The sequence below is a fragment of the Oryctolagus cuniculus genome, chromosome 5, assembly GCF_964237555.1.
Source record: "Oryctolagus cuniculus chromosome 5, mOryCun1.1, whole genome shotgun sequence".
NCBI classification, from domain to species: domain Eukaryota; kingdom Metazoa; phylum Chordata; class Mammalia; order Lagomorpha; family Leporidae; genus Oryctolagus; species Oryctolagus cuniculus.
The window spans coordinates 82,679,544-82,699,731 of record NC_091436.1 but is presented as its reverse complement, the minus strand read 5'-3'; the positions used below and the strand labels follow the sequence as shown (position 1 = coordinate 82,699,731).

At 43.3% G+C, this 20,188-nt stretch overlaps 1 protein-coding gene across 4 annotated transcripts in view; it reads left to right on the top strand.

Annotated features, from left to right (window-relative positions):
- Positions 1 to 2,174: 2,174 nt before the first annotated feature.
- The window catches only part of CASP8AP2 (caspase 8 associated protein 2), a 31,689-nt gene continuing 13,675 nt past the window's right edge, over positions 2,175 to 20,188 (top strand). For 3 of the 4 annotated variants that reach the window (XM_002714583.5, XM_070073777.1, XM_070073778.1), the window contains exons 1-6: positions 2,520 to 2,769; positions 9,457 to 9,539; positions 10,496 to 10,564; positions 11,178 to 11,278; positions 11,852 to 11,926; positions 13,697 to 13,812. In XM_002714583.5, coding sequence (XP_002714629.2) covers positions 9,485 to 9,539; positions 10,496 to 10,564; positions 11,178 to 11,278; positions 11,852 to 11,926; positions 13,697 to 13,812 — 416 coding nt within the window. In that variant the 5' untranslated portion in view covers positions 2,520 to 2,769; positions 9,457 to 9,484. Of the gene's footprint in view, positions 2,770 to 9,456; positions 9,540 to 10,495; positions 10,565 to 11,177; positions 11,279 to 11,851; positions 11,927 to 13,696; positions 13,813 to 20,188 lie in introns of all 4 variants that reach the window. The other variant, XM_070073779.1, reaches the window with a different exon arrangement.

The window sequence follows — 20,188 nt, the reverse complement described above, 5'->3', positions numbered from 1 at the left end:
AGGCAGCAAATTATAATCCCAGTGTTTGGGCCCCTGCTACCAACATGCCAGATCTGGATGGAGCTCCAGGCTCCTGGCTTTGGCCTAGAGCAGTTCTGTCTGTTGCAGCTATCTGAGGAGTGAATCAGCAGATGGAAGACCCCCCCCATCTCTTTCTCTCTCTCAGAACTGTCTTTTAAATAATTAAATATTTCTTTAAAAACAGCAAGAAAAGAGCAAGTCTTGTTATCAAACATTGGGATCAACCATAAGATAAATGTCTTTGTCAGTTTGGCCTACTCGGACAGAATACCATAGGCTGAGAAAATCATAGCTCAGGAGGCTGGGAAGTCCAAGATTAAGGTGCTAATATATCTGTGCTTGATGAGGATCCTTGCCCTAGTTTACAGGAAATAGTCCTCTTTCTGAATCCTCACATGGCAGAGAAAGAAAGATATTGCCTGTCTTCCTCTTTTTTTTTCTTTTTAGATAAGTAACATAAAATTGAACAAATGAAAGTGAAAAACTTAGTGACATTTAAGATACTCATAATATTGTGTAATCACCACCTCATTTACTGTTTGCTTTTTTAAAGCACTTTTTACCCCACACATCGTTCTCCTTCCCAGTTAGCTCCACCTGGAATAACTGCAGTCTGATAACTTCTCTTCCTAAGCAAAGCTGTGCTGGGCAAATCTAGGGAAGCCAGTTTTTAAAAACATGTGCTAACAGGCCAGCATTGTGTGGGTCAAGCCAATGCCTCTGGGGTCCCATTCCGGTTCCAGTCCTGCTGCTCTGCTTCTGATCCCCGTCCTTGCTAATACAACTGGGAAATCAAGTAAAGATGACTTGTGTGCTTGGGCCCCTCTTGACCACAAGGGAGACCTGGATGGAGTTCCTGGCTCCTGGCTCCTCGCTACAGCCTGGCTTGGCCCGATGTGATTCAGAGGATACCTGTTTGGTTACACTCTTGCACTCATGCTCTGTCACTGGGTCTTTCACATAAATTTTTTCCAGATAAAAGGTTGTTTCAATTAAGAGAAGACATTTATCTTTATTTATTTATTTTAATTTTTGAACGATTTATTCATTTATTTGAAAATCAGAAAAAGAGAGATCTTCCATCTGCTGGTTCACTCCCCAAATGGCCACAGGGGGTGGGGCTGGGTCAGGCCCAACCTAGGATCCAGGAACTTCTTTGCACTCCCTCGGGTGGATGGCAGGGGTCCAAAAGCTGGGGCCATCTTCCACTGCTTTTCCCAGGCAATTAGCAGGGAGCTGGGTTGAAAGTGGGGCAGCCGGGACAAAAACTGTCACCCATATGGGATACCAGGGTTGCAGACAGAGGCTTTACCCTATACTGCACATCACAGGTCACATTTACTTTATTTTTTTAAATTTTTTAAAATTTTTGACAGGTAGAGTTAGAGAGAGAGAAAGGTCTTCCTTCCGTTGGTTCACCCCCCAAATGGTCGCTACGGCCGGAGCTACGCCGATTCGAAGCCAGGAGCCAGGTGCTTCCTCCTTGGTCTCCCATGGGGTGCAGTGCCCAAGCACTTGGGCCATCCTCCACTGCCTTCCCCTGCCACAGTAGAGAGCTGGACTGGAAGAGGAGCAACTGGGACTAGAACCCGGCGCCCATATGGGATGCCAGCACCGCAGGTGAAGGATTAACCAAGTGAGCCACGGCACCGGCCCGGGCCACATTTTATTTTTTAAAAAGATTTACTTTATTTATTTGAAAGGCAGAGTTACAGAGAGGTTCACTCCCCAATGGGCCGTCTTCTGCTGCTTTCCCAGGAGCATTAACAGGGGGCTGGATGGAAAGTGGAGCAGCTGGGAATCCAACTTAACTACTATGGGATGCTGGCATCGCAGGAGGTGGCTTAACCCACTGCGTCACTCTAGTCCCAAGACATCCACCTTATAAAAAGCATATAGTAAGTTGACATGACAATTAAGACCAAAATGGAGGACTAGATGAAGTAGCCAGAGGAGGTGCCTTGTTTTACTTTCCCAGAAAGCAATGACGCAGGTGGCGCTCCTGAGGCTAGGTCTAAGGCACTCTGGTTCCTGTCTGCTTCCTGCCATCCCACTACACTAGGAAGGTTTTCTCGAAGCTTCCAAAACCCGGCACTGTTGGGCCACCTATCGTTCCGGAAAGCATCTGAAAGCAAGCAAGAGGCTCACTCATCGTTACGCAGCGGAGCCTGCGCCCCGCGTAGGTCCAGAGGTACTAAAGGATTTAGCCTTCTCAGAGATCACTTTCCCTTTCATTAAAGAGCTTCTAACAGACCCCGCCCCTACCTCCGCTCAGGTCCCGCCCCTTCCGTGGAGAATCTCCGCCCCGTAGCCGTCCTCGCCACCTCACGCCCCGCCCCTTTCCTTTAAGTCCCGCAGAAGACTACAGGAGTTTGGCGCCAACCGTATTTTTTTTCCCCTTCCAAAGGCGGGAACTAGTTATGTGCGCCGGGACGTGGTTTGCGTCGGACGCGATTGGTCAGCAACACTCCGTCCCGCCTCCGCGTCCCGTCTGCGCTCTGCTATTGGTGGAGATGTCAGAGAGCCCTCGGTGTCCAGAAAGAAGCCCGGGCAGTCCTGGGCCCCGCGGGGCGGGTAAGTTGTTGTGGGCACTGTGTCCGTGCGGAGCTGCTGGGAAAGAGGCTGTGTGGTGCGGTGGTGTTCCGAACGGAGGCCAGCGGTCTGCGGGAAATCGAGAGTCGGAGAGAGTCCACCTGGAGCGACCAAATCAGTGGGGGAAAGGCCGCGCCTGACGTGTGGGGGCCACAGGTAGCCACGGTTCTCCCCTCGCCCTCTGCTGCAGTCCCTGGAGTCGCACTGGATGCCCTCTGTGGTCTCGAGGGAGGGTCCGGGCGGGGCCTCGGGGTGAACGCCTGTAGGAATTGCGTTTTCGACCATTCATCCTGCCCATCCCCCAACCTGGCCTTGGCATGTACTCTTATGGGCTCTTATGAATGCTGTTATGATGAGATTGTCTGGAGAGGCAGGTTTCCTTGACTATCAGGTGATCATTGATGTCGGTTGTTTCCCAAACTGTTAATGCCCAGAGAAGTTGTTGGCCTTGAGCCTTTCAGCGCCTAGAACTCTCCCGGGTACATAGTAGGCCTTAACTCAGGTGTGAATGTAGAATTCTGAGTCTAAGGATTGGGTACTTTAGGCAGCAAGTTGGCTTTGAACCTTCGACTCTTGCTATGGCCTTTCCATTCGCAGCTCCAGCACCAAGCCTTTGCCTCTCAAGGCCCGTCTCACACCTGTCTCAGTGCCTCTTGATTAGAGGGGAACCGGGGTCTTGAAGGCAAGAATCCTCTCATACCACCTCCCATCCTTGCTCTCCCCACTTTACCGTCTTGCAGCATTTCCTGCTGTATTACAATAAGAAATGGTCTGTTGTACACATTTTTTTTAAATGAGTATTCTAATGCATATTCTTGATCCTGTGGCTTTACAGACAGACATGGGATCTAATCCCAACCCTGCTGTTTATTAGCTGTTAGCCTTGGGCAGGTTTCTTAATAGTTTTTCCCTTCCTGCAAAATGGGAAAAAAGAATGACAGGGATTTCATAGGACTTTGGGGGAGGATTTAAAGTAAGTTATTCATGTATTGTTTAGGTCAGTGGCTCACACATGGTGAGTAGTCCGAGTAACTTTTGTTACTATTTGTCCCTCTAGTCTTTTTCCGGGCCTTCTCTGTATCAAGATACCGCAAAAAGTAAAAAAAATAGAATGAAAGATAAATTTATTTTGGTGCAGAAAAAATTGGAATCCTTGTATAGTTTTTTTCATAAAACAAATTTTTCATAATGCTTCAAGACATTTGTTTAAAAACAAGTTTTGGTGGGCTTGTGGCAGTAGTGGCCAAGTCACTGCTTGGAATACCTATATCCTGTATCAGAATGCCTGGTTCTAGTCCCTGCTACTCGACTTCCCCATCCAACTTCCTGCTTATAATATGGACCCTGGGTGGCAGCAGATGATGACTCACGTACTTTGTGTCCCGGTCACCCACTTGGGAGATGTGAATTGAGTTTTGGGCTCCTGGCATTGGCCTGGCCCACCCCTAGCTTAGTTGCTGGCTTTTGGGAGTGAAGCAGTAGATGGAAGATCTCTGCTTTTCAAAGAAAATGAAAACAAGTAAATAAAAATTTTGTTAAAATAAAAATTTTTGATTAACATGTAATACATACCTTTATTGGGCATGATGCAGTATTTATTTTATTTTATTTTATTTTTTGACAGGCAGAGTGGACAGTGAGAGAGAGAGAGAAAGGTCTTCCTTTTTTTTTTTTTTTTTTTGCCGTTGGTTCACCCTCCAATGGCTGCCGCGGCCAGCGCACTGCGCTGATCCGAAGCCAGGAGCCAGGTGCTTCTCCTGGTCTTCCATGTGGGTGCAGGGCCCAAGCACTTGGGCCATCCTCCACTGTACTCCCGAGCCACAGCAGAGAGCTGGACTGGAAGAGGAGCAACTGGGACTAGTACCTGGCAGCCCAACAAGGACTAGAACCCCGGGGTGCCGGCGCCGCAGGTGGAAGATTTTTTTTTTTTTTTTTTTTTTTACTTAAGAGGCAGAAAGAGTGAGAGACAGAGAAGTTTTATCCAATGGTTCAGCTGGTTCACTGCTAAGTTGCAATCCAAGTCTTGTGTATTGTTGGGGGACCTAGGGTCTGCATTAGCAGAAAGCTGGAATTGGGAACTGGAACTTGAATCTATGCATTCTGATATGGGAAGATGGTGTACCAACCTGTGTCTTATCTGCTAGGCCAAACACTTTTTTTTTTTTTTTTTTTAAGATTTATTTATTTATTTGAAAGACTGAGTTACAGAGAGGTTGGGGCAGAGAGAGAAGTCTTCAATCCACTGGTTCACTCCCCAAATGGCTACAATGGCTGGAGCTGTGCTGATCCGAAGCCAGGAGCCAGGAACTTCATCCCGGTCTCCCCGGTGGCTGCAGGGGCCCAAGCACTTGGGCCATCTTGTACTGCTTTCCTAGGCCATAGCAGAGAGCTGGATTGGAAGTGGAGCAGCCAGGTCTCAAACCGGTGCTTGTATGGATTGTTGGCTGCAGGTGGTGGCTTTACCCACTACGCCACAGCGCTGGCCCAAGCACTTTGTTTTAAAGATTCATTTAATTGAAAGGCAGAGTTATATATAGAGAGATCTTCCATGCATTGGTTAACTCTCCAAATGGCTGCAATTGCCCTGTTTTAAAGATTCATTTAATTGAAAGGCAGTTATATAGAGAGAGATCTTCCATGCATTGGTTAACTCTCCAAATGGCTGCAATTGCCAGAGCCGTGCTGGTCCAAAGCCAGGAGCTCCTTTTGGGATTCTTAAGAGGGTACAGGGCCCAAGTAGTTGGGCCATCGTCTGCTACTTTCCTAGGCACATTAGCAGGGAGTTGGATCAGAAGTGGAACAGCTAGAACCTGAGCTGGCACCCATATGGGATGTCAGTGTTGCAGGTAGCAGCTTCACGCACAACCCCACAACACCAGCCCCCAAAATATTCTATTACTTACCAACCTACAAGACTCTCTACTTGAGATACAGTGGTGAACAGAACAGAGATGGGAGCCAGGAGCTTCTTCTGGGTCTCCCACTCAGGAGCAGGGGTCCAAGGACTTGGGCCATCTTCTACTGCTTTCCTAGGCCATAGCAGAGAGCTGCATTGGAAGTGGAGCAGCTGGGTCTCAAACCAGCGCTCGTATGAGATGCCAGCACTGCAGACCAGGGCCTTAACCTGCTATGCCACAGCGCCGATCGCAGTCTTGCATTGTTTTAATAGCCTTTTTTTTTTTTTTATCACCCTTGCAACTAATATTTTCCATCCTCTTAAATAGAGTTATACTTCTGAAATTCAGATCCCCCCCACCCTTTTTTTTTTTTAGTATGAAAGAGGATGACAGAGATAGAGATCTTCCATTTGCTGATTCATACTCAGGGCTGGACCAGACTGACTAGCTGGACTCAAACTGGCACTATGATATGGGATGCAGGCAGTGCAGTTTAACCCTCTGTGCCACAATACCAGCCCCAGAATGTATTTTTAAAAGATATACAATGATGATTGTATACATGAAAAGAAGCTCAACACTGAAAATTAGGGAAGCACAACATTCAAACCATGCTGAGATCTCGTCACTTACTACAATGGCTAAAATTTAGAAGAGTGATAATCAAGGGACTGATGTTAAGCGGTACTGTGTTAAGCTGCTGCTTGCAGCTTCTGCATCTCACATGGGAATGGTTGTTCAAGTCCCAGCTGCTCCGCCTCCAGTCCAGCTCCATGCTATTGCACCTGGGAAAGCAGCAGAAGATGACCCACGTACTTGGGTACTCGCTACCCACATGGGAGGCCTGGATGGAATTCTTGCCTTCTGGCTTCAGCCTGACTCAGTCCATCTTGGCTGCTATTTGGGGAGTGGATGGTGAATGGAAGATCTCTTTGTCACCCTCTCTGTCACTCTGCCTTTCTGATTAAAAAAAAAAAAAAAATCTTAAAAAAAAAAAAAGGTAGAGATGGGGGAGGGGCATTATGGCACAGTGGGTTAAGCCACTGCTTTTGATGCTGGCATTGCATGTCAGAAAGCAGATTTAAGTCCCTGCCATTCCGCTTCCAATCCAGCTTCTTCCTAGTGTGTCTGGGAAAGTGGTGCAGGATGGCCCAAGTACTTGGAACCTGTCCTCCACGTGGGAGACCTGGATGGAGTTCTGGGCTCCTAGTTCTGACCATCTCTAGCTGTTGTGTCAATTTGGAAAGTGAACCAGTGGGTGCAAGATCTCTTTCTTTGTGTTTCTCTCTCTCTGTGTCACTCTGCCTTTGAAATAAAAGGATAAATCTTAAAAAAAAAAAAAAAAAGTTACCAGGAAGTAAACAGATGACGATAGAAAGATGTTGTCTTTTTGTCTTGGACTTACTAGGAATGTCCTTATTAACTTCAGCATCTTACTGCTAACTTTCGGTTAGTATTTTAATGCAAGCAGTTCCTGATTTCCACTGTGAGGGGGCAGCAGGGAAGTCTACAAATCTGATCTAGTACTCCTACATTTTGTGGTAGTCCTTGCTCTTAATCTGTTACTTTCTTCTTCTTTTAGCCTATCAACAATTTAATACAAACTGCTAGTGCAGTTACAGAAAATAAGATACTGATGTCTAGGAATTCAGAACTGTCGGAAAGTATTAAATACATTTTTATAGGTGCCCAAAAGGCATTTATAACTAGTTAGTGCTATTGAATTGTAGTAATCTTAGCTCTGTGAAATGCTTTAGATGTGAGTTTTTAATGGTAAAGAGACAAAGTAGCCTTTGAGTGAGGGCCAAGGAGATCCAATTAACAGTAAACCATGGGAGCTGCCTGCAGTGCCGGCATCCCATATGAGTGCCAGTTGCAGTCCCGGCTGCTCCGCTTCTGATCCAGCTCTCTGCTTATGACCTGGGAAAGCAGAAGATGGCCCAGGTGCTTGGACCCCTGCACCCATGTGGGAGACCCAGAAGAAGCTCCTAGCTCCTGGTTTGGATTGCAAGAGTTATAGAGAGGCAAGAGAGAGAGAGAGGTCTTCCATCCGCTGGTTCACTCCCCAAATGGCTGCAATGGCTGTAGCTGGGCCAGGCCAAACCAGGAGCCAGGAGTTTCATCTGGGTCTCCCATATGGGTACAGGGGCCCAAGTAATTGGGCCATCTTCTGCTTTCTCAGGCATATTAGCAGAGAGCTAGATTGGAAGTGGAGCAGCCAGGACTTGAACTAGTGTCCATATGGATGCCAGTGCTGCAGCGCTGGCCCCAGTATGTCACTTTTGTATTAGTTTTAGGAATTGTGAGAGCCCTCCTAACGTCCAAATCCCAAGATGCCAACCAAGGGCCTTTGAAAGCAGACCTTTCTTAAGATAAGTAGGCAAGGGCTACACCATTGCTTTTCTTTTTTCTTTTTTGTAGTGCGGTTGTTGTTTGTTGTTTTTTTTTTTTTAATATTTATTTTATTTATTTGAAAAACAGAGTTATATAGAGAGAGGAAGCCATAGAAGGAAGGAAATCTTCCATCTGCTGGTTCACTTCCCAAATGGCCACAAGGGCCAGGCCTGGGCCAGACCGAAGCCAGGAGCCAGGAGCTTCCTCTGGCTCTCCCAAGTGGGTGCAGGGGCCCGACAATTTGGGCCATCTGCCATTGCTTTCCCAGGCGCACTAGCAGGAAGCTGGATCAGAAGTGGAGTAGCTGGGACTCAAACCAGCACCCACAAGGGCTGCTGGAGTTGCAGGGTGGCAGCTTTACCTGCTCTGCCATAATGCTGGCCCCTACACCATTGCTTTTCTATACAGTATGTTGCCCCATTGTTTCAATTTGCTTTTCCTTAGTTATTAGTGAAATGAGACATATTTTAGTTCTAAAAGTTTTTAAATGAATCATCTGTCTTTTGTCCATTTGTTAGCTCTGATTTATTTGTATGAGTATTTGTTATTAATATTATTTGGTGGTAGTAGTGTTAGTTTTTATTTTAGTGCAGAAGTTAATCTGTATTTTGGTCTGTTTTATAATATTACATCATTTTCTTTTTTTAAGATTTATTTATTTGAAGGCAGAGTTACAGAGTGAAAGAGGGAGAGACAGAGATCTTATATCCACTGGTTCACCACCGAATGGCAGCAATAGCCCAGGCTTGGCCAGGCGGAAGCCAGGAGCCAAGAACTTCATCTAGGTCTCCCACATAGGTGTGGGGGCCTAAATACTTAGGCCATCTTCCACTGTTGTGTTTTGTTTTGTTTTTAAAGATTTATTTATCTGAAAGAGTTACAGAGAGAAGGAGAGGCAGAGAGAGAGATAGAGAGAGAAATCTTCCATCTGCTAGTTCACTCCCCAGTTGGCTGCAATGGCTGCAGCTGCGCTGATCCAAAGCAAGGAGCTTCTTCCGGGTTTCCCACATAGGTGCAGGGGCCCAAGGACTTGGGCCATCTTCTACTGATTTCCCAGGCCATAGCAGAGAGCTGGATCGGAAGTGGAGCAGCCGGGATATGAACTGGCGCCCATGTAGGATGCTGGCACTGCAGGCAGTGGCTTTACCTGGTGCGCCACAGTGCCAGCTCTTGTCTTCCACTGCTTTCTCAGGCACATTAGCAGGGAGTCGGATTAGAAGTGGAATAGCCGGGACTCGAACAGGCACCCAAACGGAGTGCCAGTGTTACAGGAAGCAGCTTAACCTGTTATAATACAGAGCCAGCCCAGTAGCATCATTTTCCTTCTAAATGACTTACTGATATTATAAGGTTTAAATTTTGCTTTATAGTTTTGACTTCTAGAAAATATTAGACTTGTAATATTATCAGTTCGCTTTTAAGGATGATACAGAGTGAACTTATTCAGTGTGTCCAAATTTGAAAGTTGCTTTTTAACTTTAATCTAAGTTTATTCTCTGAATTGTGAGGTTAATTTTAACAAACATTTTATATTTTATATTTAATACCTTAGATGGCGACTGTCAAAAGGAAATAGAATCATGGCAGCAGATGATGACAATGGTGATGGAACCAGTTTATTTGATGCCTTTTCTGGTAAGTATTACTTTAAATTTTCTTTCTAAATTCACTTTAAATTACAAAAAGTGCTCAGGTTTGATTCCTGCCTCAAGCTCCTAATTCCCGCTTACTGCTAGTATAGACACTGTAGGTAGTGGTGATGACCCAAGTAATTGGGTTCCTGCCACCCATGTGGGAGACCTGGATTGCATTCTGGCTCCCAGCTTTGGCCCAGTCCTGGCCATTGTGGGTCTTTGGGGAGTGAACCAGCAGATTGGATCTATCTGTCTCTTTCTCTTTCAGTCTCTGTGCCTGTCACATAAATATTGTTTTAAAAAAATTTGATTTATGTGGCACAGTGGATTAAGTTGCCACCTGTGATGTAGGCATCCCATATGAGTGCTGGCTGCTCCACTTCTCTCCAGTTCCCTGGTAATGTGCTGGGAAAACAGTGGAAGATGGCCCAAATGATTGGGCCCCTGCCATCCACATTGGAGACCTGGATGGAGTTCCAAGCTCCTGACTTCTGGCTGACCTAGCCCTGGCCATTGCGGCTGTTTGGAGAGTGAACTATTGGATGAAGGATTGCTCTCTCTTTTTTTTCTCTTTCTCTTCTCTCCTTCTCTCTAACTCTGCCTTTCAAATAAATCTTTCTTTGTTTTTAAGATTTATTTATTTATTTGAAAGTCAGAATTACAGAGAGGCAGAGAGAAATAAGGCATTCATCCATTGATTCACTCCACAAATGGCTGCAGTGGCTGGAGCTGAGCTGAGCTGAGCTGACCTAAACCAGGAGCCAGGAGCTTTTTCAACACTGCAACACTGGCATCAGAAGAGGATGCCAGTGGTGAAGTCATAAATCTTTGTACCAACATCTTCCTGTTTGTAAGTATGTGGAAAAGTTTGTTTCTTTTTTGGCAGGTAAAACTGAATCAAGTTGGAAAACCTGATTTCATAAAGTCAATTTTAATGAGTCTTTGCTTTTTTTGCAGCTTCTCCTCTTAAAAATAATGATGAAGGCTCATTGGACATATATGCTGGGTTGGACAGTGCTGTTTCTGGTATGTGAATTTGATCAAAATAATTTCATTTTTGTTTAGTCCATTTGTTTTTGTTTTGTTGTTACTAAATGCTGATAAAACTCATAGCTTCTAAACATTTTGCCCATTCTTTGAAATTATTAAGCTCAAGTAATTATTTTCTTACCTTTCTTAATTGTTTGATCAATAAAACACATTAGCATACAGGTTTGTTACTCATTTAGTTCTCATATGTAATTAGATCTGGTGCAAAAAATATTTGGTACCCTTGAAATACAACCAACACTGGCATCTGAACATATATTACTACTTGTTTTGTCACAGATCGTATGAAGTTAGAACAGTTTTTATGTATAATAAGTATTTTCAAATGTATTAGTAAAAATGATATGAGTAGAGTCTAAGGACTTAACATAAATTTGAAACTTTTCCCATAATCAGCTCTCTCAGTGTTTTGAACAGATAAAATCATCACACTTAATTTGTTGACACAACCATTTTAGGTACACTTTGGCTGTCATCTATGATATCAATGTAGATTTGAATGAAATGTAGGAGGTTGAGAAAAATGAGATAGACACAACATCAAAATCTTAACAAATACTTCAGTATAAGAGTTTTTTGTTTGTTTTAGACAGTGCTTCCAAATCCTGTGTACCATCCAGAAATTGCTTGGATTTATATGAAGAGATCCTGACTGAAGAAGGAACTGCAAAAGAGGCAACATATAATGATGTATGGATTGCCACAGTTATTAAGGACAGTTAATTACTCTTGTAGCTCCTGAAGAGCAGGCAGCAGCTAACTATTGAACAAATACTCTTTAGGAACTAAAACACAGATTGAGAAAATAAGTTTCTGCCTTTAGACCTGCTTTTTAAATGACTGTTTTCTGAATTTGTCTAAATTTAGTTACAGTTTTGCTTGACTAAATTTAAGTGTCTGAATATGTAAAACCTCAAAAGGCAATCAAGTGGAATGTAAAATTTTATCTTTTTATAATTAGTACTAAATTTTATTGTATGTTTCACAAAATGTCCTGAGATTTAAATGAGACAGAGTTCTTCCTTACCATACGTGAATTATCAGGTTTGGACGCTGAATGTAAAACTAAAAAAATGTGTTATTGGTAGGCCCTACTTTAAAAACCAGTAATCTTACTAAATACCTCTTAGTAGAAGTATACTTCATCTGTCCTTCTTAGTGGATTTATTTACAAAACTTAAAATACTTTGAAATGCAAAATGTCATTTAAGTTAAAAAATACTTTAAAATAATGCTGAAATTAATCCTTTTTATATTTTACAGTTACAGGTAGAATATGGAAAATGTCAGCAACAGATGAAAGAGCTAATGAAAAAGTTTAAGGAAATACAGACACAGGTAGAACTATGACTTTTTTCTTTTGCCCTGTTAACTTTTTAAAATCAACTTTAAAAATAATTGTCATTAATATGTAATGTAATGTAATATGTAATTAATATGTAATATGTAATGTAAAATGTGAAACTGTTGGCAGTTTATAAGGATATAAGGAAGCTTTTTTCTTAGTATTAAATGAATTAGCAAATCTGACAAAATATGCATTATTCCTTGAGTCGATGAAATTGATATAGGAAAATTGCTTGATTTGTTAAATGATAATGAAAGAGCTGTTAAATCAGTTAATCGTTAAATAATAGAAAATTAGTAGGGTTAATGATGGGTGATTCAAGAGGCAATGGTTTTGAGGAGCAAATGTGGAAGAATGGTGATGCCTCCACAGTTTTTGCTAGAATATGTGGCAGAAATCAACTGTCAGGGTAGATGTTGTGGCAAAGCTGGTTAAGCAGCCTCTTGTGATGCACACATCCCATATCTGAGTGCCTAGGCTTGAGTCCCACCTTGGTTCTGATCCACCTTCCTGTTAATGTGCACCCTGGGAGGCAGGGGATGATGGCTCAAGTACTTCAGTTCCTGCCACCCATGAGGGAGACCTGGATGGAGTTGCTGGCTCCTGGCTTCGGCATGTCCCAGTCCCAGCTGTTCTTAGAAAGTGAATCAGCAGGCCGGCGCCGCGGCTCACTAGGCTAATCCTCCGCCTAGCGGCGCTGGCACACCGGGTTCTAGTTCCGGTTGGGGCGCCGGATTCTGTCCCGGTTGCCCCTCTTCCAGGCCAGCTCTCTGCTGTGGCCCGGGAGTGCAGTGGAGGATGGCCCAGGTGCTTGGGCCCTGCACCCCATGGGAGACCAGGAAAAGCACCTGGCTCCTGGCTCCTGCCACCGGATCAGCGCGGTGCGCCGGCCGCAGCGCGCCGGCCGCGGTAGCCATTGGAGGGTGAACCAATGGCAAAAGGAAGACCTTTCTCTCTGTCTCTCTCTCTCACTGTCCACTCTGCCTGTCAAAAAAAAAAAAAAAAAAAAAAAAAAAAGAAAGTGAATCAGCAGATGGAAAATCTCATTTTCTCTGCCTTTCAAATAAAAAAAAAATAAAATAAAATCAGGACTATCATGTTCTATTCTGATTTAGGCAGGGATAAAGTATTTCTTTTCCCCTTCTGAAAGAAGGTCAACTCTTCATTCCTTCTTTGCTTATGTGAAAATTAATTACTACAAATTCAACATAAGTTGATAAATAAACTTGTTATTTTCAATTTTCAGGATAATGACCAAACAGAATATTGTTTTCTGCTTTTTATTTCATTTTTCATTGTGATCCCTGGTTTTAAGTGGTTGTTCTTTAGGTGAGCTTTTTCTAGTGCCTGTTATCCTCTCTTAGTCTCAGCTTCCCTATCTGTACAATGGCGATAATTGTGCTTCTCATAGGTCTTTTTTTCTTTTTTGTAAGATTTATTTGAAAGGCAGAGTTACAGGAAGAGAGCGAGAGACAGAAAAAGAGAAATCTTCCATCTGCTAGTATACTACCCAATGGCCACAACAGCCTGCACATTAGCAGGGAGCCCAATTAGAAGTGGAGCAGCCAGGACTCAAACTGGCACTCACATGACTTGCCTGCATCACAACACCGAGCTCTCAGGGCTTTTTTTAGAATGACATAAAGCACATTTGTGATGCCTATCATGTAGCTAGCATTCACTAATTATTAGATAATGTAAGTTGTAGTGTTGATCCTGAAGACATGTCCTTTATTGATATATATGTTATGGTATTTTAGAATTTCAGCTTAAAAAATGAAAACCAGTCTCTTAAGAAGAATATCTCAGCACTTATCAAAACTGCCAGGGTGGAAATAAACCGTAAAGATGAAGAAATAAGTAATCTTCACCAAAGGTATAACTGAGGGGTATAAATCTGTCAAAATTAAATTTGTATTGATATGTGAGATATTTTTAGCTTTTAGTGGAAAGATGAGAGTCATGTATTTTTTAAATATTTAGGCTTTAATGTGAGTAATGACTAATGTTATATTGATATATTATCATAATAACTTGTGATTATTAATAGAACACCACCACATACCTTTCTGAATATATTCAGTTTTCTAAAACACTGGGATCTTGCTCTGGTATTCTTTGTCCCCGAGAAGATGATGGTGTATATTATGTCTTGGGTTCTTTTAGGTCCCCCAAGTTATCACAATATCAAGATGGCATCTGTGCCCACACCCTGTTAATAAATAGCCCTTAAACCATCTCTCAGGTGTACATTCTTTTTCCTCTTAAGTGAATGTTCTCTCAATTTTGCTTTTTTATTTGGGGATAGTATTCTACTTCAGAGAAGTTTCTGTCTCTCCTTCCCTCCATAGCCAAACCTCTGAAAAATTGTCTAAAGTTGCTTGCTGTTTCCATTTCTTCTCTTTTTGCTCACTCAAGTTAATTTGACTTATGCCTGTGTTGATCTACCATAGCAGTTGTCATTTTGGCTCACAGTGACTGCCACTAAGTCCATCGAATAGTTGTGTCTCATAGTATAATTTGTCCTTTCACACAGTGCTCGGCACAGTTGACTCCTTCTTAAAGTTACCTCTCTCTTTGGCTTTCGTGATTTAATGGTTTTTAGTTTTCTGCCTGAGATTTATTTTTCTGTACTTAGCTGTTAAAAGTTCAAGTTCCTCAGAGCTTAAACCTATTTCTTTTACTTTCTACATCAGTATTCTTAGGTTATCTCACCCATGTTAGATCAGTTCTATTTATATATAGGTAACCATTTCTTATCTGTACATAGATGGTTTCAAAGGTTTTTCACAACTGTTTCATTCAAAAATAAATTTATCATCAATACTTTTCTGTTGTTCTCTAGCTCAGTGGATTGTCCTGTCATTTATTCAGTTAATGCAAGCTAGAGACTTGGGAAGTGACCATTTAATTTATCATCCAAACCAGGATACTTCTGTGAGTGGGAAGGAGTGCTATCAATAATTACATTTGGATTGCTTGGCAAACTGAGACAGAGTCATCCTACCTAGGAGTTCTCACTGGTGCTTGAGTTTCAGTATCATCCCTCACATCCAATTCATTTTCATGTCGTGTTGATTTTTATGTCTTTTTGATCTCTGAAACTATTACTTCTACTTTTATTATTGCCCATCTACTCTCCTGAATTGGCAGTAGTCTTTGTGTTGCAATCCATGCTCTGTAGCCTCTGGTTTGTCCCTTTCTATTACAGCCACAGGACACGTTCTGAAGCATACAAATCTGGACATCTCATTGTCCCCAAAGTTACCCCTGGCCCTCACCAACACACATACCCATCTTTATTTATCCATTTAAGAAAGTGGTTTACTCCTCAAATGCCCACGGTAGCTAGGGCTGGACCATAATACACTTGGGAGTTGAGAATCAGTCCTGATCTCACATGTGGGTGGCAGGGATCTAAGTACTTGTTCTGTTACTTGCTGCCTCCTGGGGTGCACATTAGCAGGACTAGCCTGCCTCATATCCTCCTTTTTAAAAATTAAAACACATCCATGTCTTCCTTGTTCTTAAGATAAAAGACTAATTCTTAACTTGGCCCCTAAGATCCAAATTACTTCTCAAGACTACCTTCATTGTTTACCTTTGCCTTAAATATCATAACTTTGTCCTAGCTCTGGCATTCTTTCAGTCTCTTGGGTGTACATGAGCTGTGTATTCGAAATATTTTCCACGGCCTTTATTGCTCCTTTCCACCTGCTAGATCCTTATCTACTCATTCTCCAGTCTTTGTTCAAAACATTGTCACAGGGAATATTTGCCTATTCTCTTTAACAAAGTCAAAATTGTCTTTTATAGTTTTATGTACACTTGCAGTTTTTCAGATCACAAACATAGTTACTTGATGAGTATCTTTTCTCTTCCGTTAAACTATAAGCTTCATGGGCTGGCGCCACGGCTCACTAGGTTAATCCTCGGCCTGCGGTGCCGGCACCCCGGGTTCTAGTCCCGATCGGGGTGCCGGATTCTGTCCTGGTTGCTCCTCTTCCAGTCCAGCTCTCTGCTGTGGCCCGGGAGTGCAGTGGAGGATGACCCAAGTCCTTGGGCCCCGCACCCGCATGGGAGACCAGGAGAAGCACCTGGCTCATGGCTTCGGTTCAGCGTGGTATGCTGGCTGCAGCGCGCCGGCTATGGTGGCCATTGGGGGGTGAACCAATGGAAAAGGAAGACCTTTCTGTCTGTCTCTCTCACTGTCCACTCTGCCTGTAAAAAAAAAAACAAAACACAACACACACACACACACACACACAAACTATAAGCTTCATGGAATATGGACCATGTCTGCTTTCTAATCATTTTTGCAAACATCTAGCATAGTGCCTGACACATGATAGATGATAAATGAAGTAAAATGAGTGACAAAAATCCCATGGTTTACACAATTTGGTATTATAGAGTAATATTCTTTATGCCTTTTGAAAATAATAATGAGAAAACAAAAGATAGCCATGTGTGCTTATTAACCTAAATCATTTCACCTAGTGCAACTAATATGAGATTGGTTCCTGAATTGTCAGGACAGTTTATTTATTTTTGACAAGCAGAGTGGACAGTGAGAGAGAGAGACAGAGAGAAAGGTCTTCCTTTTTGCCGTTGGTTCACCCTCCAATGGCTGCCGCGGCTGGCGCACTGCGGCCGGCGCATCGCGCTGATCCGAAGCCAGGAGCCAGGTACTTATCCTGGTCTCCCATGTGGGTGCAGGGCCCAAGTATTTGGGTCATCCTCCACTGCACTCCCGGGCCACAGCAGAGAGCTGGCCTGGAAGAGGGGCAACCAGGACAGAATCCGGCGCCCGGACCGGAACTAGAACCTGGTGTGCTGGTGCCACAAGGCGGAGGGTTAGCCTATTGAGCCATGGCGCTGGCTCAGGACAATTTTATATTTACATATTTGAGTCTCCTCAGAGAGGAGCATGATGTTTGTACGGGGGAAAAAAACTGGGTGAATAAATAAATCTAATATGAAGTTACATATTAGATTGTTTGATGTGGTAATACCTTACCTTAAAAATATTCTGTCAAATATTCACATTATTTTTGTGAACTATAGCTAGTATTTGTAATGGTATATGTTTATCATTTGGTTGAAATTTAGTATTTAATGAATAGAAAATTTGAAATACACACACATATATTTAAAGATCAATTTGTTTGAAAGGCAGAGTTAGAGGGAAAGATAGAGAACTTCCATCTGCTGGTTCACTCACCAAATGGCCGTAATGGCCAAGGCCGGGCTAGGCCAAAGCCAAGAGTGAGGAGCTTCTGGATCTCCCATGTGGGTGCAGGGGTCTGAAGACCTGGGCTGTCTTCTTCTGCTTTCCCAGGCACATTAGCAGAGACTGAATCAGAAGCTGAACAGCCAATACTGGAACCTGTGCCAACATGGGATGCAGCATCAGGCATCACAGGCGGCAGCTTAACCTGCTGTACCATAACACTGGCCCCAGAAGTTCTTTTTTTTTAAGATTTATTTTATTTATTTGAAAGACAGAGTTACAGAGAGAGGTAGAGACAGAGAGAAAGGTCTTCCACCCGCTGGTTCACTCCCTAGGTGGATGCAGTGTCCGGAACTAAGCCGATCTGAAACCAGGAGCCAGAGCTTCTTCCGGGTCTCCCACGTGGGTGCAGGGGCCCAAGGACTTGGGCCATCTTCTAATGCTTTCCCAGGCCATAGCAGAGAGCTGGATCAGAAGAGGAGCAGGCGGGACTAGAACCAGTGCTCATATGGGATGCCAGCGCTTCAGGCCAGGGCGTTAACCCTCTGCGCCACAGTGCTGGCCCCCACCCAAAAGTTCTTAATTTTAGCAAAATGTGATTTATCAGGGATTCTTCTTTTATAGTTAGGTTTTTTTTTTTACATTCACGTTTTCCCAGTTGTTTCAAAGGTGTCTGCTAACTGCCATGTCACAATTTGTGTTAGCTTCTTAGGGCTATCATAACAGAAGTTCCACATACCTCTGGCTTAAACAGAAATTTATTGTTTCACAGTTCTGGAGGCTAGAAAGTCCAAAATTAAGATACTGAGAAAATTGGTTTTGTTTAAAGATTCTGAGGGAACAATATGTTCTAGGCCTTTGTTTTCTCAGCTTATAGATAGTTGTCTTCTTCCTGTGTCTGTTTCTGATATGAAAGAAGAAATTCGGACACAGTCATTGGATTTGGTTCTACCCTAATGATCTTAGTTGACTTGATTTTCTCTAAAATCCGTTTCCAAATAAGGTCATAATTCTGAAGTACTATGTGTTAGAACTTTAACTTAGGAATTTGTGGGTAGAGGTGGAAGGGGGTGGGAGATAATGTAACTTTTTTTTTTTTTAAGATTTATTTATTTGAAAGGCGGGGGTGGGGGGAGATCTTCCATCAGCTGGCTCACTCCCCAAATGACTGCAATGGCCAGGGCTGGGCCAGAAGCTTCTTCCTGGTCTCTCATGTGGGTACAGGGGCCCAAGCACTTGAGCCATCTTCTGCTGCTTTCCCAGGCGCACTAGAAGGGAGCTGGATCAGAAGTGGAGCAGCTGGGTCTTGAACTGGCACTCAAATAGGATGCTTGCATCACAGAAAGCAGCTTAAACTGCTATGCCACAACTCTGGCCCCACAATTTAGCTCTTAATAGGATCCATGTAATGCTTACATTGCCTTAGGTTGTATGTCTTCTAATTTTCTAAGTCTTTTTTTTTTTTTTTTTTTAAGATTTATTTTATTTATTTGAAAGGCTGAGTAAGAGACAATGAGAGACAGAGATAGAGGTCTTCTGTCTGCTGGTTCACTTACCAAGTAGCCACAACCACCAGGGTTGGACCAGGCCAAAGCCAGGAGCTTCTTCAGATCTTCCCCATGGGTGCAGGGTCTAAGCTCTTGGGCAATACTCGTTTGCTTTCCCAGGCCGGTTAGTAGGGAGCTGGATCAGAAAAACAACCAGGACTTGAACCAGCACCCGTATAGGATGCGGGTTCTGCAGGCATGGCTTAAGCTGCTATGTCCTAACACCAGATTCCCTCTTTTGTTTTATACCAAAAATTCACCACCTTTATTTCTGTTTTTAAGTTTTGGTTTTTGTACTAATATAATAGATTAGAAATATGAGGGTTTGTGGAAATTCAAGGAATTTGAATTTACTTAAGATTAGGAAAATGAACTTCTACACCGTTAAAGTGAGCTATGTATATTTTATTGCCAAAAAAACTACCAGTTTGGTGGAGATGTTTGGCAAAGTGGTTAAATCTCTACTTGGGATACCCACATCAAATATTGGAATCACTATTCCAATTTGGCACCCCTTGATCCAGTTTCCTGCTAATGTGCACCCTGAGAGGCAACAGATGATGGTTCAGCTGCTTGTGTCTCTGCCACCCATGTGGGAGACCCTGAATGAGTTCCAGGCTCCAAGCTAGCCCAGCTGTTATGGGCATTTTGAGAGTGAACCAATGCATGGGAGATCCTCATGGCCCTATGCTTTTCTACCTTTCAAATACATGAAAAGAGGGGGGGGGACCCACAAAAATACAGTTTTTCTGAACACCTTAAGACCTAGGCTTTAAAAAAAACAAAAATGAATATATTCCATTCTTGTAGAAAAAAGAATTCTATATTCCTTTTTATTTTTGTATAGTGTAACCCACCTTAAGATGGCTATTGATGCTTTGGCTTACCGTGGGGTTTATGTGAAATAGAAAATTAGGATAGGAAATTACCCAGAGTTCTACTTTGATCATGTTTGTTTTTCAGCAAGATTTCACTTTCCTTTTGTTTCATTTGGGGTAGAGTGAATGTGGGAAAGAAAATAATGTAATTTGTTGTACAGGACGAGAGCTTTAGTTAGTTTGGAAGTTGTGTACCTGTGGTAAAGAAGTAAAAGGCACTTTCTGGGATAAATCTGATAGGTCTTCAAGACTTCTTTGAGCAAAGCAAGTAAGAGAGCATTCTTTTTTTTTTTTTTTTTTTTTTTTTTTTGACAGGCAGAGTGGACAGTGAGAGAGAGACAGAGAGAAAGGTCTTCTTTTGCCGTTGGTTCACCCTCCAATGGCCGCCGCGGCCGGCGCGCTGCGGCCGGCGCACCGCGCTGATCCGATGGCAGGAGCCAGGAGCCAGGTGCTTTTCCTGGTCTCCCATGGGGTGCAGGGCCCAAGCACCTGGGCCATCCTCCACTGCACTCCCTGGCCACAGCAGAGGGCTGGCCTGGAAGAGGAGCAGCCGGGACAGAATCCGGCGCCCCGACCGGGACTAGAACCCGGTGT